Genomic DNA, 14,925 nt, shown 5'->3' on the forward strand with positions numbered 1-14,925 from the left:
GTCAGTCTTCTTTCACGGCCGCACTTGTGGTTCAGCTTCATTCTCAATTTCTCTCAGATTGAGTCAAGCTTCGTGCTCTCGAGTTCGCTTAAGCTCCAGAAATAATAACTTCCCTGAACTTCGCACTCTGATTTGCTTGATCACAACCTAGTTGGAACACTAGTTTCTGTTCATCAATCGATAATACGGCGAAAACCCCCGAGTTATTTCAGTTGCTTGATCATAAAGGGCAAGGTTGTTGCTTCGGTCGCAGTCAATACGACTTACCTGATCTATCCCTCAACCCTTTTATTTCGAGTCAGGACTGTGTGGGTTATCTTCCCATCTAGTCCGCAGGAACTATAGTCAATCTGGCTATTCCATCGACAAGCCTGTGGTCGCAGGCGCAAACTTCTCTGAGCAGACCAGGTTCTGCTGCGACAGACTCGACGGGTGCATCTCCCAACTCACCACTCACACCATCAACACCAACCTGGCCTTGCCGAGACTTCCCTCAAACGAAAGCGACTGCTAGTCAGGATAAACTACCATCCATAGCTAAGTTCGAGCAAGATCCATGCACTGGCCCTCGTGGCCAGGTGAGCACAAGCGGTCCCTCAATGTCACATACTGAGCCTGCATCTCAACATGCGCCAGGCCGCTCTTCGAGGTCTCCCATGGGAGAAGGTCTAGTTTCACCCTCCTCGACTCGGCACGCACATATTGGTGATCGCGATGCACGCCACGATGGGAGCAATACCCCATACACCAATGGCGAGGAACGAATGCAGCAAGTCCCTCAAAAGACTCTGGGCGTCCACAACATCCTCAACCCCTTAGAGCCCCGACCATCACCTTCTGCAGGTAACGGTCCTATCCATCCAGCACCTCGTCCTTCTGACTCTGCGATGCATCCCCAAACACCCGGCTCGTTCCCTGGACCCTTCCATACAACAAGATCGTTCCAGCACGGGCAAACTGCATCGGTTTCTCTTCCAGGTACACCCATAGGGTCATTGACACCTCTTGGGGCCCCTACCTCAGGACGCAACTCACCTGTAACAGGGTATCCTTTTCCTTCAGTTGGCAATGCCAGACAAAGAGCTAGCCCGACACAACATTCTCGAGCCATAAGTGTCAGTCATGTCCCGTCTCGCGAATCAGACGCTCGCCAACCTTCGTCTTTGCATGGCAAACGACCCTACGAGGAAATGGCAGCTGAAGACACCAGATCCCACTACCCGACTATGCATCATCTGTCCGGAATGCCAGCTGGCCCTCCTTCTACACTATCAGACTCTGGTAGGTTGCATTCCCAGGGACCGATGTCTTCTCCCGGAATTCAAGCTCCTCACTCTGGTTTGCCACCAAGCCATATGGGAAGCCGCCAGCAACCGCCTCCAACACACCATCAAACTTCATATTCTCCTAATTTGCAAGCTGGTCGGCCATTCCCTAGCCCTGGACCCCAAAACGATAATACCACGCTGTGGTCGGAAACACTACGAAGACAAGGCACGGGCGGATCTCTCTTTGGCGTAGAAGGACAACAAGCCTTCATGACACTTCCGGGAAACGAAACACCTATACCCGTTCATATGGACTTTTCTCATGCGTCTAAAAAGGCAGACGAGAAGAGACAACGAAATGCCGTGGCTTCAACGAGACATCGAAGGAAAAAGAAGATTATGCAGGAGGAAAACTCGAAACAATTGCAAGAGCTTCGGGATGAGAGACGGATGATGGAAATAAGGATTGAAGAGTTGACGCAGCAGCGGGACTTTTACCGCGACGACCGCAATCGCTTACGGGACATTGTTGGGCAAACACCATCAATAAGTGGTCTTGCTGCAGGGCCCCCGAGTCCCACCTTTTCAGCGAGCAACTCGTACGCAGAGACTGGATCCATGGCATCGGGACATATGGGCTATGGTGGTGAAGGAATGTCAAACGAAAGGCCAAACCAGCGCCGCCGAACCGACGACCATCCCGAGTACTCACTCCCTCCGTATTCTCCTGCGAGCGTCACGAGCGGACACCCGAGCGCATCTCCCAGCCAATTGCCACCGATGCCCATGCCAGGTTACGGTGCACCATCACGACCATCATCGGCAGCATCCTCCGCCACTAGCGAAAGGCTGCCGCCATTGAGAACAATGGAAGGTCGGCCCATTGGTCCACCTCCTGGATCAGGTGTACAGGAGCAGGATATGCGAACGGGACAGTGGGTTCCTGTTCAGCCTCGACAACAGGAAACCGGCTGGGCAACAAGAGACACGCATCGCAGACCTTGATGCTGCCATTTTCGATATTGAGATTTGCAAGCTTGCGTTTACATTTTGCAATTGATGGATACCTACTATATAATATCGCAGCGGTTCAGGTTTTCTGTTTGGGTTTGGATTTGCAGACTAGCGGGTGGAACTCTAAGACGCATCTGTTGGGCAACCAACGAATTTATTGCAATTTGTAACTCTGTTTTGCTTCATTTCTCTTTACTTGTTTGGCTGCATCTTTTATTGCTTGCGTTGAATTGTTTTGCGTGCATGGTACTCCTTGTTATAGCAGCGGTGGTCAAAGGCTTGTATCTTTCTGTTGCAGACATGCTTTCATTCCCATTCTCAGCACTTGCTTTAGCAATTCGCGGCTGGTCCCTTCCTTCTGCAATCAGATACCCCATGGGTCTCTTTGCTCTTATCAACAGTACATTGTCGCCGAGACGATGGTTCAGTCTGTACTCCAGCATGCAGCATTTTCACATGACAGATATCTCTGACCATTTACGATGGCATCATTAACCTACCCAAACTTCACTCATGCTTATTCATTATCTTCCTGTACTTTATTGTTGCTGTTTATCGTTGGCCACGTTGATACCAAATTGGAATTGTGAATCAGCTACCCCATTTGTGTATTTGTTGTTTGGAAAAGTTATTTGGGACAAACCGGAGTTCTCTCGGCCATTGGGCTTCAATTTCATTGCATGGCAGAATGTTGTTTCCCCCTTCGCCTGTACTACCTGATACCCTGGTTCTTGCGACGGATTAAAAAGCGCTCGAGTTAATAGCGGACATCAATGATAATAGTCTATACAAAAGGCGTTTCTTGTTAATTACCCCCTGGATATTTTGCCCTGGTAAATGAATTTACAGGTGATACACGGCACAGTTTCAGTGAGGCATTTGCTTTAGTAAGTGATGAGTCGTATAAAAAGGGAAAACTAACTGCCCACCACATAGCTGACAGATTAGGCTTACCAAGATGACTTTTGGACGAAGCTGACGTGTTCAAAGCGCCTGGTGTTCACGTTCTGTTGTCTCTGCTGCTGTCGGTCTTAACTCGCCTCGCCCGAGGCTGTGGCCATGAGCGAAATCGCCTCATGCAGACGAGCTGTTTATGTCTGTGACGATTGCTGCATGCACCGACCTTAGCGGCAGTTGAACCAACGGGAACAGGTCCAGGAACAGGGATTCGGCCACATTGTACAACAATTACAGTTGCAACAGCAAAAAGGCATGTGTGTGTGTGTGTGTGTGTGTGTGTGTTTGTATGTATGTAGGTAGAGTATTCACTTGCATATACATATGCATGTGCTTCGCTGCATTCGTCGTGTTACAAGATGGTTTGTTGCTTGCTTGAACTGTCACATCCTTCAATTTCGGCCTTTTTTTGAGGGACAAGGAAGGGGTGGCAGCAGTAAGTAACTGTACATTACCATAAGCATGTACATACATACAGTCACTTTCAGAAAGTGAGAGCTGGGATGGGATGGGATGGGATGGGATGGGCGGTTAGCGGCTAGGGTACATTAGTTTCCTGTTCTATAATATTGTGTGCATGACCGGAGATGGAGTTACATAGATGGCCGAATGGATGGTGATTCACATTAGATCACACTTGTACAAGCAGGGATTATGCGTATAGAGGAATTGGGCAGCTATAGGATGGATCATGGTTGAACATCACTTTGTTAATTAATGCCCAATGCTAAATACCTACCTAACTAACAGATCCTGAATAATCTCGATCCACTCTGTAATACGACAGGTAAATTGCTATGGGTAGACAGAGGCTTGTGCTACTGTGTAGACTGTGTAGTACATACATAAGATGTGTGTGATATTGGTTCATCAAGTTCCTCTATCAGTCTACCTCTTACCATCCATGATGTTCTTTGCTATAATACCCGCATTAATTCCCCCACACTCCATGATCGCGCTATCCCGCGTGTCGGATCATCTAAAATGCAATCTACTTTAGCAAGGTAGACCTCGTCCTGGGCTAACAATCCTGGCAACGACAAGCACATAGAGTTATTGTCCAGGTACCCGTGCAAATACCCTCCTCACCTTTGTACCTATAAGACGGATTCTTTAATTGCCATCATCTCATTTACAGAAAATGGAGGCCTCGTTATGCAAGACTTGCTTACATGTTCCCTTTCTTCTTTTGTTTCTTCTTTGCTTTATAACCTGCAACTTTGACATGTCACTTTTGTTTTGTGGTGTCTTTTGATTCGCATTACATACATGCAGGGAACCTCAACGCAAAAAAGGCCTGCAGCAAAGATAGCCTCAGCCAGCCGAAAGAAGCGATGCGGCAACAACGCTAATGTACCTTGACTAGAAATGTATGTACGTATCTTGATCCGTAAAAAGAAAGAGATGCCACGCCTGCGGTGGCGACGTTTGTTTGCTTGCTTGTTTGTTTCCCGTCGAGGTGGTAATAACCCGTAGCGAGATGGCGTTTCTACGCCTCTTTAATATCCCGAGTGATAATGCCAACCAATTGGGCTTGTCCCGTAACTTGTTCCCAGAGCTTTTGGGTTATACAAGAACTGAAATAGATATCACCTTCTTCAATAAGAAGGTTGGCGCCATGTTTGCCTGGTAGCTGGTAAGGACCGGTATTGATATTTGTTGGCTGAAATATTGTGGAATGATTCGTGATAAGAATCCGAATTGCTTACCATTCTGGGTTGCCGCAATTTCGTATATTGTCTCTCAGGCTGATCTCTATACTCCATAGATACTGATTCTTCGCTTCATATCAAACCCAAAACACGGAATGTGTTGAAGAGTTTCCGTATTCTTTTATACCAGGCTTGTATACAAATCAACATGTACCAAGCCTGGCCAGTACTACACCTGATCTGTTATTCAAAGTTTATCTAGACCCAAGTATATGGCAGTGCTTTCGAATCTTTCCAGTCCTTTCTTCATATGTCTAGATGGCGTATACAAGCATAAAGGATGGTAACAGATCAAAAGTATCCCTCAATTCAAGTATTTCATATTCAAAAAGACGGCCCAGCCTGAAAGTTTTGTTTAGAGATCCAAGTGCCTTGGTATCTATAGTGGCATGGGCTTGTCGAATCAATGTCTAATGAATTTCAAAATTTGATGAGTGCTATAGGTAGGCGATAAGGCATTGGCAAGGATCACTCATGGCGCCATATGACATGCAGCGCCTGAACTGAGCTTAATTGTTAATATTTGAGGCAATTTCGTCTATCTATCTTGTCCATGTGTGTTATAAAAGTGTTGTTCTCATGTCGCTTGATACCCCTGGGTATGATTCCAGTGTTGAGGTTTTCTGCCCAGGACCTTCACCAAGTAATATGATCCCCACACAATGTAAGTATTATCAATTTAATGATTTCAAATTGGCGTAAACTCACATTTCTACTCAATGCGATGATTTACGCAAGATAAAGTGAGTAGATACGGGTCGAATGGACGTATACAATATAGGTATGTATGCTTCAAGGACATTACACGCAAAGGCACCCAACTCGTAGTCACGATTATGCCTGAGAATTAGCTTTACAGGATTATTACGCCTTGATTATCATTCCCATCAGGTTATTTTCTCTCTTCTAACTTCATTACAGCCGAAAACCTCAAGTATACTCGGTATGGAGGAACGTCTGTAAGTCGCGCCACAGTTGATCGACGCCACATGTGGCTGCTCTTCTGACCAACCAGGAAGCTCCAAAGCTCGACATCTGGCCTCGAGCGTCATCTCAACACCAGACCAACGCCCCGCGATCAACATCACGTCAATCTTGACTCGGCGCATTACGACGTTGAATCCGTTGCAGTCGCTTTCTTCTCTAGTATATACTCCCAATCGCGTCGAAAGAGAGGCATCGCCTCATTGCCATCATGGCTTCATCCTTCCCTCGATCGAGCATTCAACTCGATTACCCTCTCTATGCCATCGACTTCGACCCTGAAGATGCGAATCGAGTTGTTGTAGGCGGTGGAGGTGGCGCTGGTCGATCTGGTGTTGGTAACAAAATTGTGTGTTGGCTTCCATGTCCTCTTGCGCATAAGAGTATACTAACATAACACCTAGACTGTTCTTGAGACTGTTTCCCAGCAGGAACTTCGCTCGGCCGGAGAGATCACCCTTTCTCGCGATGAAGACAGTGTCATGTCTCTTGCAGTCGGTCCTCACAAGGGGAAATCCACATACCTTTACGCCGGTGTCAACTCCAGCCCCGAAAGCATCGCAAAGGGCAAGAACGAGCATCTCCGAGCCCTGAGTGTTGATCCCTCCAAGCTGCGTACTTCGGTCGGAACTAAGACACCCGATACGAACATCACAGAAGTGTCGCGAACCGCCCTTTTCCAGGATCCCGAAGCCGATACATACCAGCGACTGTTGCGCATTGCGGGTTCGATCGGTGTCGCAGCTACAGCGATGAGCAAGGAGCCCCAATTGGCGATTTTCGACGTCGCAGGCGCCGCTGTCAAACTGCTCAGCGTTCTCAAGATCGAAAAAGAGGCTGAGGATTTGGATATTGTACAGACGGGAGAGAACGAATTCCAAATCGCATACTGCTACAAGTACGAGTTGTGGCTTGTCAACGTCAGCGGCAAAGAGATCAGTGAACCACGAAAGGTCTATATCATGAAGGATGACCATGGTGAGCGACCGGCTTTCCGAGCGATTCGATACTTGAGCCCCAGCTTTCTTGTGGCTGCGACCAACCTTCCTAAGCGAAGCGGAGTTGTGATACAGGCTTTCAGATTGCCCAAGTTAGCACATGCAGAGGCGCGTCTATGCCTCAATGCTAGAATACCAAGGAAGATTTCTGCAACCGCATTCGCAGTTGCCAATCTCTCCCCTCCATCTTCGCCATTCGACTCTCTTGGTGATACACAGTTTGTCATTGCTGTTGCAGGTCACGATTGCTCCATCACTCTATACACACTCGAACATACAGTGGGCGGCTCAATCGAGTTGCTTGCCAAACTATGGCACTTGCATACACTAAAGGAAGTCCATGGAAACGCTAATATCACCGCTATGGCCTTCTCCCACTTTGTCACACCAAAGAACAATCTCCGCCAGCAATACATCAAGCTAGCCAGTACATCTTTACAAAAAACGGTTGTGGTTAACAGTATCGCTCTCAAGAAGCACGTTGACAAGGCCCCCCGTAATAAGAAGGGTCCTCCCCGTGCTGCACGTTATGTCACAGCCATGAAATCCCGTGGTGTCTCTTCTCGTGGCCTTCATATCACCATGGCCATCTTTGCGCTCCTCATGGCTCTTGTCGCGCAGGGTATCCTCGAGCTCGCTGGTCAAAACCGCCCAATTCTTGGTGTTCAAAGGATATTTCCTGCCGCATGGCACGGCACTCTACGCGCTCCCGACCACCCACCAGCGGCATTCCTTGCTGACGAGTTTCTTGCCAAACTAGGCGGTCGAGACATTGTCAAGACAGTAACCGGCGAGACTCTTGTGGTATACGAGGGCAATGTCCCCCCTGCAACAGCCAGTGGTGATGGCCAAGTCCCAGAGCTCAAGCTTGACGTCCACGAGCCTTCTGTCCACGGTCCGGGCAAGACTTGGGAAGAGTTGGGCGAGGAGCAGAAGGAGGCATGGAAGGCTCGTCTTAAGGAGGCCGGCGCCTGGACACAGACCATGGGCGAGGCTGTTTTCAAGGGCATTCTATTTGGCGAGATTGCAGGTGCCGTCGGTCGAGCTGTTGCCGGTTAAGAGCGACGCTTCCTCCACTGGTTACCGAAGAGCAAGATTCGACATGTGAAACTTTGTACTGTATGTATTATAGAGTTTTGTCCTTTTACGTATTGTAGACGACGGCAAGGGAGGTCTTCCTTTCTGAGGGCGATTAGCAATGCCCGACTGCCTGTTACGCTTTAAGATAATGTATTTGAATGTCTTAATACTGTTTATGAGTGTCTATTGCTGGATATGCGTTTGCCTCGTCTGTGGTTTGATCATATAGGAGCCATAGTAGATTTGCCAATACTTATACTTGTTATGATTATACGTTGGCTTTGTTGAATTGGCGGTGTTGTCTCGGTAGTCACATGGTTGTCGCATCACATTAGAAGTTCTAGTATTGCAGCCCTGTGGCATTTCAGAACTATATATACTGTTCTTTATCTTCTTATACACCTGGGGCCATATTATTGATTTCGCTGCCCTTACTATTCATAGAGATTGATAGTGTATCGAGATAAAGTTATACATCAAGTCGCTGTACAGTTGGCCTACGGTTCACGGTCTGTTGGCTCCGGGTCTGTTGGCTCCTAACTCTGCACTGTTGGCAGCATGATATGTGTGTCTTGGCATAAATGGAACGGATCAAGCCAAGTCCAGTGTAACTACTGAGGTATATTCATGCAGGTTATTGTGAAGTTGAAGTACCAACTGGTCTCTTTTGAATCGTCGTCTCAAGTCGCCTAGTCGTACTGAACTTTACGACTTGAACCATCGCATTTGCATATGTCATCGGCCTCCAACGATGAAGTGCCATTCTGTATCATCTATCGTCAGGTAAGAAAAGTCAACTTGGCCTTTGAGTCGTTGTGGACAGTATGGGCAGGGTGTAACTGTGTGATGTTCTGACTGAGAGGTCCTCCGACCATTCAACTTCTCACCTTTCCAATTACATAGTACTTTGCTGCATGTCGTTCAGATGAGATAATCACCTTCGGTCTTCTCGTGTCTCTCTTTGTCGATCACAAGCTATCTCGACTACACAAGCCGCGTCCAACAAGAGAGGAGCCACCTATTCAACTTTCTCTAGGAACTTAATCCCATCTATCTTTAGGCCATGGTAAGACCAGTTCAAGACGATATACAAGTGCGTCGGCATGGAGACTTGACAGCGATTGATAGTTCTTCGAGTTTCAGAAACATACCGACAAACGTTTGTCACAGCAACATGTTTCGGTACAGTTTCAAAGTCGCTTGACTTGGTCTGGGCAATTCACCATCCATCAGGAGTGAACAAACAAAGCTAGTGAGTGGGTTTACCGCATTCCAACGATGATCTTGACGACGACAAATAGTCGTGCCTCAGGATATCAGAAACGTTGGTCGCAAGGCATGAGACGAAATGAGTAACTCAGTTTAAGCTGTTTAGACCGGACTTTGGGGTTCTTTAGTCTTGTATCCTGGAGCTTGGATGTTACTTATGCTTTGCTACCTATTAGTCCTGATATTACGAGTACTTGATCATGGATAGTTTACGCCATGGTCAGGAAATGGGTTTGAACGGCCAGATGGCTGTGAAACCTTGTGAGGCAATCAAGTTGTTTTCCTTGGTTTGAATTGAAGTTGACTTTATGGCTGGCTGTGGCGATCCAGGTCCCAACCGTCTGCCGGACATTCTGGGCTGGTATACTGGAGAACGACTTGTATTCTAACACAATGTCTCTCAGGTCAAGGTTTAAGCCAAGGCTGTGGCGTGCCCGGATTGGAATGAGATGGATATGACGGGTCGACGTTTGAGAGTTGTCGTGATTAACATCAAAGCGTCGTCGATTTCGCGATACATCTAAGCGAACCCCAGACATAAAGGCATGAACTTGATGGCTCGAGTGGCGATATCAACGCATAACGTCTCTAGAGAGTCAAGTCTTGGACTGGTTAATACACTTTGTTATTAACCCCTTTCACAGGTAACGAACGACAGAGATTGAGATTGAAAATGGATAACATATGGGGAAACGTTGCTTGATGGATGAACTGGCCCCAGAGTTACAGGCAGGGTTCTTCCCTGTCAGAGAACCCTGAGATCCACTTTGTTGGCGTTGAACCGTGGCAGCAGCTAAACTAAACAAATAAGCAAATACGTACGGAGTAGTATGTACTATGTAGTAGAATCAACACGTGTAGGAGGTTTGTTCGTTCTTTCAAGACACTCTCACCCGTCGACAACGTTTTTTTTTCTTGTCTTGTCTTGCTTTTAGTTTATTTATTTCTTTTTCTTTTTAACTTGTACAGTTCGTGAGCATTGTCTTGGTACAGGTACAGAGTTGATATGGGTATCCCTCGAAGTCTAATGCGAAATCGACAGGTACAGAGTAGTATAGACACGAATCATGATAATGTGTTTTACAAGAGATGCATGACGACAAAAGAGGAAAAGAAAACACACCAGGCATGGGTCATTGCTCAAGGGCCCTTGATCCCCTGGATAATGCCCCTGTCGGTGGCGATTATTGTTTGGAATTCCATCCACATTCCACAGGCTCCCGGTCAGCCGGGTCGATAGTTGACAATCAAAGTTGTCTATTATGTTGCAATGAACATAAGATAACATAACGCGAGAAGACGAGAAGAGAAAAGAAATACAACCCAAGAGGCAGGCAGCCACTTTAATTGCTGTCTGGCTGACGTGATGGGATCGGCATTGAGCCCAACTGGACCAACAACTCGGGTCTGTCTAAGCCTTGAGTCTGTCTGACTGTAAGATCTGATGCTACCGGGCCGGTTACTCTCAAATGTTTTCTCTTTATCTTGTCTTGTCCATCATTGTGTAAATGATATTATTTTGTTTCTATGGAAAAAGAGAGAGAGAGGACAGAATACAGTATTTGGAGACAATGGCTTAAAAAGGGATCGTCCTCGTCTAGAATGGGCTAATAAAGCAGCGCCCGCGTATGGAAAGACACCAACTTTGACCGGAGCAATTCCCGAAGCCTAGTTAGGAAAGTACACAATACAAAACGAGTCAGTGATTTTATATAGAGTAATTGATACATGGAGAATACAAAAAATGAGTATCGGCTATGTGTCGTTGTCATCTCCAACGAACAAGAGCCCAACGACATATTGAGTAAAATACTGCGCCCGAAACACGAGCAAGTCTTCTCTGTACGAGGGAAAAAACCTGTTGTGGCCAATGTAATGTCAAAGCGCACGGCACAGAATGACAGAGAGTCTTGGACAGATGCAGGGGCATGGCTCGGCTGAGCAGTAAGGCGAGACAAAGGGCGGGCAGAGGAAGAGAGGGAAGCCTATCTCCAACAAAAGGGAAACAATTTCTTTAGGTATCAAAGACCTGCAGTGAATCAGATCAGTTACTGAATGATTGAGGGAGAGAGTGGAGATTAATTCCATGTCAGATCTCATCAGCCACACTTTTGCGGGAGCTAAAAAGGATCGTCCTCCATCTCGTAGGAGAAACAATGGGTGCTAATCTACAGTGGTAGTGGGCTGTCACAAGGCCCTACAAGTACCTACTATACCGGCTTGTTACTGGTCCATTGCTCCAAGCTGGGGGGATGTTGATCAACGGCACTTGGTTAGGCCCAACGAGTCAAGTCAAGAAACCATGATCAAGTGATACAGGGTAGATGGACATTATTGCATCAAATACGTTTGATCATGTTGTATAGAGAAATGTTTTTTTACTGTGCGGATCAGTTTGAATCAATGGCAAACTCCTGGCAATGCGTGTCTCAGAAACTGCAGCAGATCTTGTTTCTGGGGCGTTTTGATTTATTGGATGGCAGCTGTAGTGGCTACCTGATCAGCAGCCGCAAAAAACCAAAAAATGATACAGCCAAGATGATGAGATATGCATATTTAATTAAAGTAATGAAACAAACCCTAAATAAATTCCAAGTTACGAGAACAAAAACATCAAAAACATATACAGAATAATCATGGTCTACCATGGCCTGACCAAACCTGACCTGACTTGCATAGAGTTTTAATGCGCCACTACCTAACGGTTGAGGATCGTAAGCGGGACGATCGAGAATCCCAATTTCAGTCCCGTCGTTCTGGGTCCCCATTTCAAGGAGGGCTAAGCCAGGCCAGGCCAGGCCAGGTCATAGCCAGGGTATATCCAAGCTTGGTTTTAGTGATTATTTCGCTGATAATCAATAAATACAGGCACTGAAAGAACACAGGCACCAGGTACCCATTGATACCACGATATAACAAAGTGAGGGTTGAAAAAGGGAGAAATGGAAAAGATAAGAGGGAAAAGGTCGAGCATGGACAGATGTAACTCGAGCAATTCAATTGGATGGATGAATTGAACAGGGCTGAGATAGCGAGCCTGACCCGTCTCTACCTATATCATCCTCAATTATAGCCCTGTGCATATCAGCCATTGTATGTAGTCATCCAGAATGGGCATCATTATTATTCCCATCCTCTGTAACAATCGTATTCTGTTTCATCACACCGGCAGGCACGAAAATCAATCAATGATGTGCATCGTATAATCCACCACAAAAAAAAATCAAGATATAGTCGCAAAGGAATAAAATTGACCGGACAGGGCACGAGAGGAGACCAAGGGGCCCTGATTTCTTCATCTGGTCCAATCGACCTGAAGCTAATGCGGTGGCAGCATTAGCACTAAGCCAAGCTAGGGAAGCAAGCCATTTGGGGTTTGACACTGACGGCATTGAGACAGCCTGGCCAGTCCAGATCGTGGTCAATCAGTCGTCTATTGTGATACTTTAACTGAGGCTTGTAGGGATGTCATTCACGTTAACAGTACAGTACAGAACTACAGAGTTCATCGCAATTGAATTGTCCATATCAAAAGTAACAGTCGGAGAAAAAAATAAAAATAAAGAGACCCTCAAACTAACCATCACGCGCAGGTTGTTTAGCCTTTGTACCAACTACCTAGACGTGTCTCAAAGAGGAAAAGGTTGAGCGGACGGGGTCCTCCAAAGATGGGCGTGTATCTGCACAGGGGGGGAACTAAACGACAGGGATGAGGGGGACATGGAGATGAAGATGGAGGACCATGGGCGGCTTGCCTGGTGAGGCGACCAACAAAGCTAAAGGGCGGGAAGAAATAAGAAACAAGGTCAATTCAACATGTTTTGCATGGTATTAATATTTAAAGCGTATCATATGCTATGTCAGGTTATAGTCTAGATACTGTGTACACTCAGCATTGGAACTATGGATAATAGGTCCTTAAAAGTCAACACTTGCTGATGTCAACTAACCATCAGTCACTCTCGGTCAGTCAGTCACTGTCCGGCGTGAGTGAGCGCATGTGTGACGATGACATCCCGGCCCTCGTGGCATCTCCGCACCCATCCAACATCGTTTTCCAAGGAACCATCCATAGCCATAGCCTCACATCTGTCAGTCAGTAGCCCCAACAAACAATATGTTCCCATCTCTGCCTCAAATAAAGAGGCATCCCATATCGTCTCTCAGTGGCAATAAGGGGCTCATATCTTATGTATATCGGTGTTTCGGACTGCAACATATCTTTTGAACGGTGTGTCGTCGAGGTCGTTGATGAGGTGGGACTACTCCAAGATCCCCTTGACTTTGCTAACTTAACCCTGTTCCGGTTCACTGGACCCCCCGTCGCCGAATCTCCAAGGGGAAAAGACAATGAGAAAGAGGGAGAGAGAGATCTGGTTCGTATCACTCACTCACTTCAATTGTCCGCCTTCTTTTCAACCTCATCACTTTCAAAGTGATTTTCTTAAAAGTACCTTGTCAAGCTGGACAAATAATAAATCGCACCATGTCCTGCTGAGATGACGGATGATCCGCGAGCCAAGGTCATGGTGACAGCCCACCACACAACCACACATCAAACACACGCTCCCTCCCTCCATGCAGCACAATACATATAATACATAGTACATGGATGGAACCGGGAGGGCCGCCTCTACCCTGCATCTTGATATGCACGCAGACATTCACGCTGCCGCTGCAGCCTGCTCAATGGACAAGATGATTGATTGACTAGTTGACCGAAACGCTTGAATCGCGAATCATGGCAGTTCAAGCACAAAAGACGCAAGAGAACTGAATTGTTGCAGTGATAGTACAGTACAGTACTGGGCTAGGCTTAATTTAATCTTGCTTCCATTAGAAGCACAAGAAGAAAGAAGCCCTTGACCATGCTCACGTTTCCTCAAAGTACCTGGTACTGTACCGTGCCTGGGCGTCCAACCAGACTAGGGGAAACAGGGATGCGGGGCCTTTTTTCTTGCCAAATAACCAGGTCCTATCTGTTCTGCTCTGTTCTGCTCTGCTTTGCTTCCTCTGTCTCTCTCTCATTCTCTCCAACTCACTAACAAGATCGGTGGGACTCGAACCAATGAAACCATAGTCGATTTCCAAGTGTTTCTTTGTTGTGCAAGCGTGTCACTTTTGTCTCCAATACTTTCTTGTCGCAGGGTTTCCCTCTTGTATTCTGTTTCTGGGCTCATTCGTTTGAGGTTCGATTCGACCAGGCCAAGCCAGAGAGACAGACGACGCCTCTTTTTGTCTGTCTGTTGTTCAATCTGACAAGAGAAAGGCTACCCCACTGATTTGCGCTACATCCTTGACCAGTACGGTACATACAATGCCAGGTTTGTTGGATATAATACAGGTCGATCCTCGAATAAGTCAAGGTTGAGGTATTGAAGTGAAATGAACTGAACAGAACAGAGAGTTCAATTGATTTCGGCTGCGCGCGTTATGAACCGTAATCAATGCCATTGTCAAACTCTTTCTCCTTCTAAACTCTGGTCGATCACCGTTGACGCGTGCTGTCTATTTCCGTTCCCTGCCAACTTTGTAGCCGTGCGCGGGTTTGACACTCTGATGATTTTCGGTCCCCTCTTGTTTCAGCTGTCGCCGAAACCCAGACGCGACTGACATCCGTGGGCAGTATAACAGTAGTACTGT

The 14,925-nt window shown here is 46.8% G+C and overlaps 2 protein-coding genes across 2 annotated transcripts; both read left to right on the forward strand.

Moving 5' to 3' along the window:
* Positions 1-599: 599 nt before the first annotated feature.
* Positions 600-2,273, forward strand: FPOAC1_010376 (uncharacterized protein; the record flags this gene model as incomplete). Its single annotated transcript, XM_044854767.1, has 1 exon — positions 600-2,273. The coding sequence occupies one exon, from the start codon at positions 600-602 to the stop codon at positions 2,271-2,273; it is 1,674 nt and encodes a 557-aa protein (XP_044702080.1).
* Positions 2,274-6,146: 3,873 nt separating this feature from the next.
* Positions 6,147-7,992, forward strand: FPOAC1_010377 (uncharacterized protein; the record flags this gene model as incomplete). Its single annotated transcript, XM_044854768.1, has 2 exons — positions 6,147-6,284; positions 6,340-7,992. 2 exons carry the CDS (start codon positions 6,147-6,149, stop codon positions 7,990-7,992), a joined length of 1,791 nt encoding a protein of 596 aa, XP_044702081.1.
* Positions 7,993-14,925: the final 6,933 nt, after the last annotated feature.

This window comes from Fusarium poae, chromosome 4 (assembly GCF_019609905.1).
Source record: "Fusarium poae strain DAOMC 252244 chromosome 4, whole genome shotgun sequence".
Classification (NCBI taxonomy): domain Eukaryota; kingdom Fungi; phylum Ascomycota; class Sordariomycetes; order Hypocreales; family Nectriaceae; genus Fusarium; species Fusarium poae.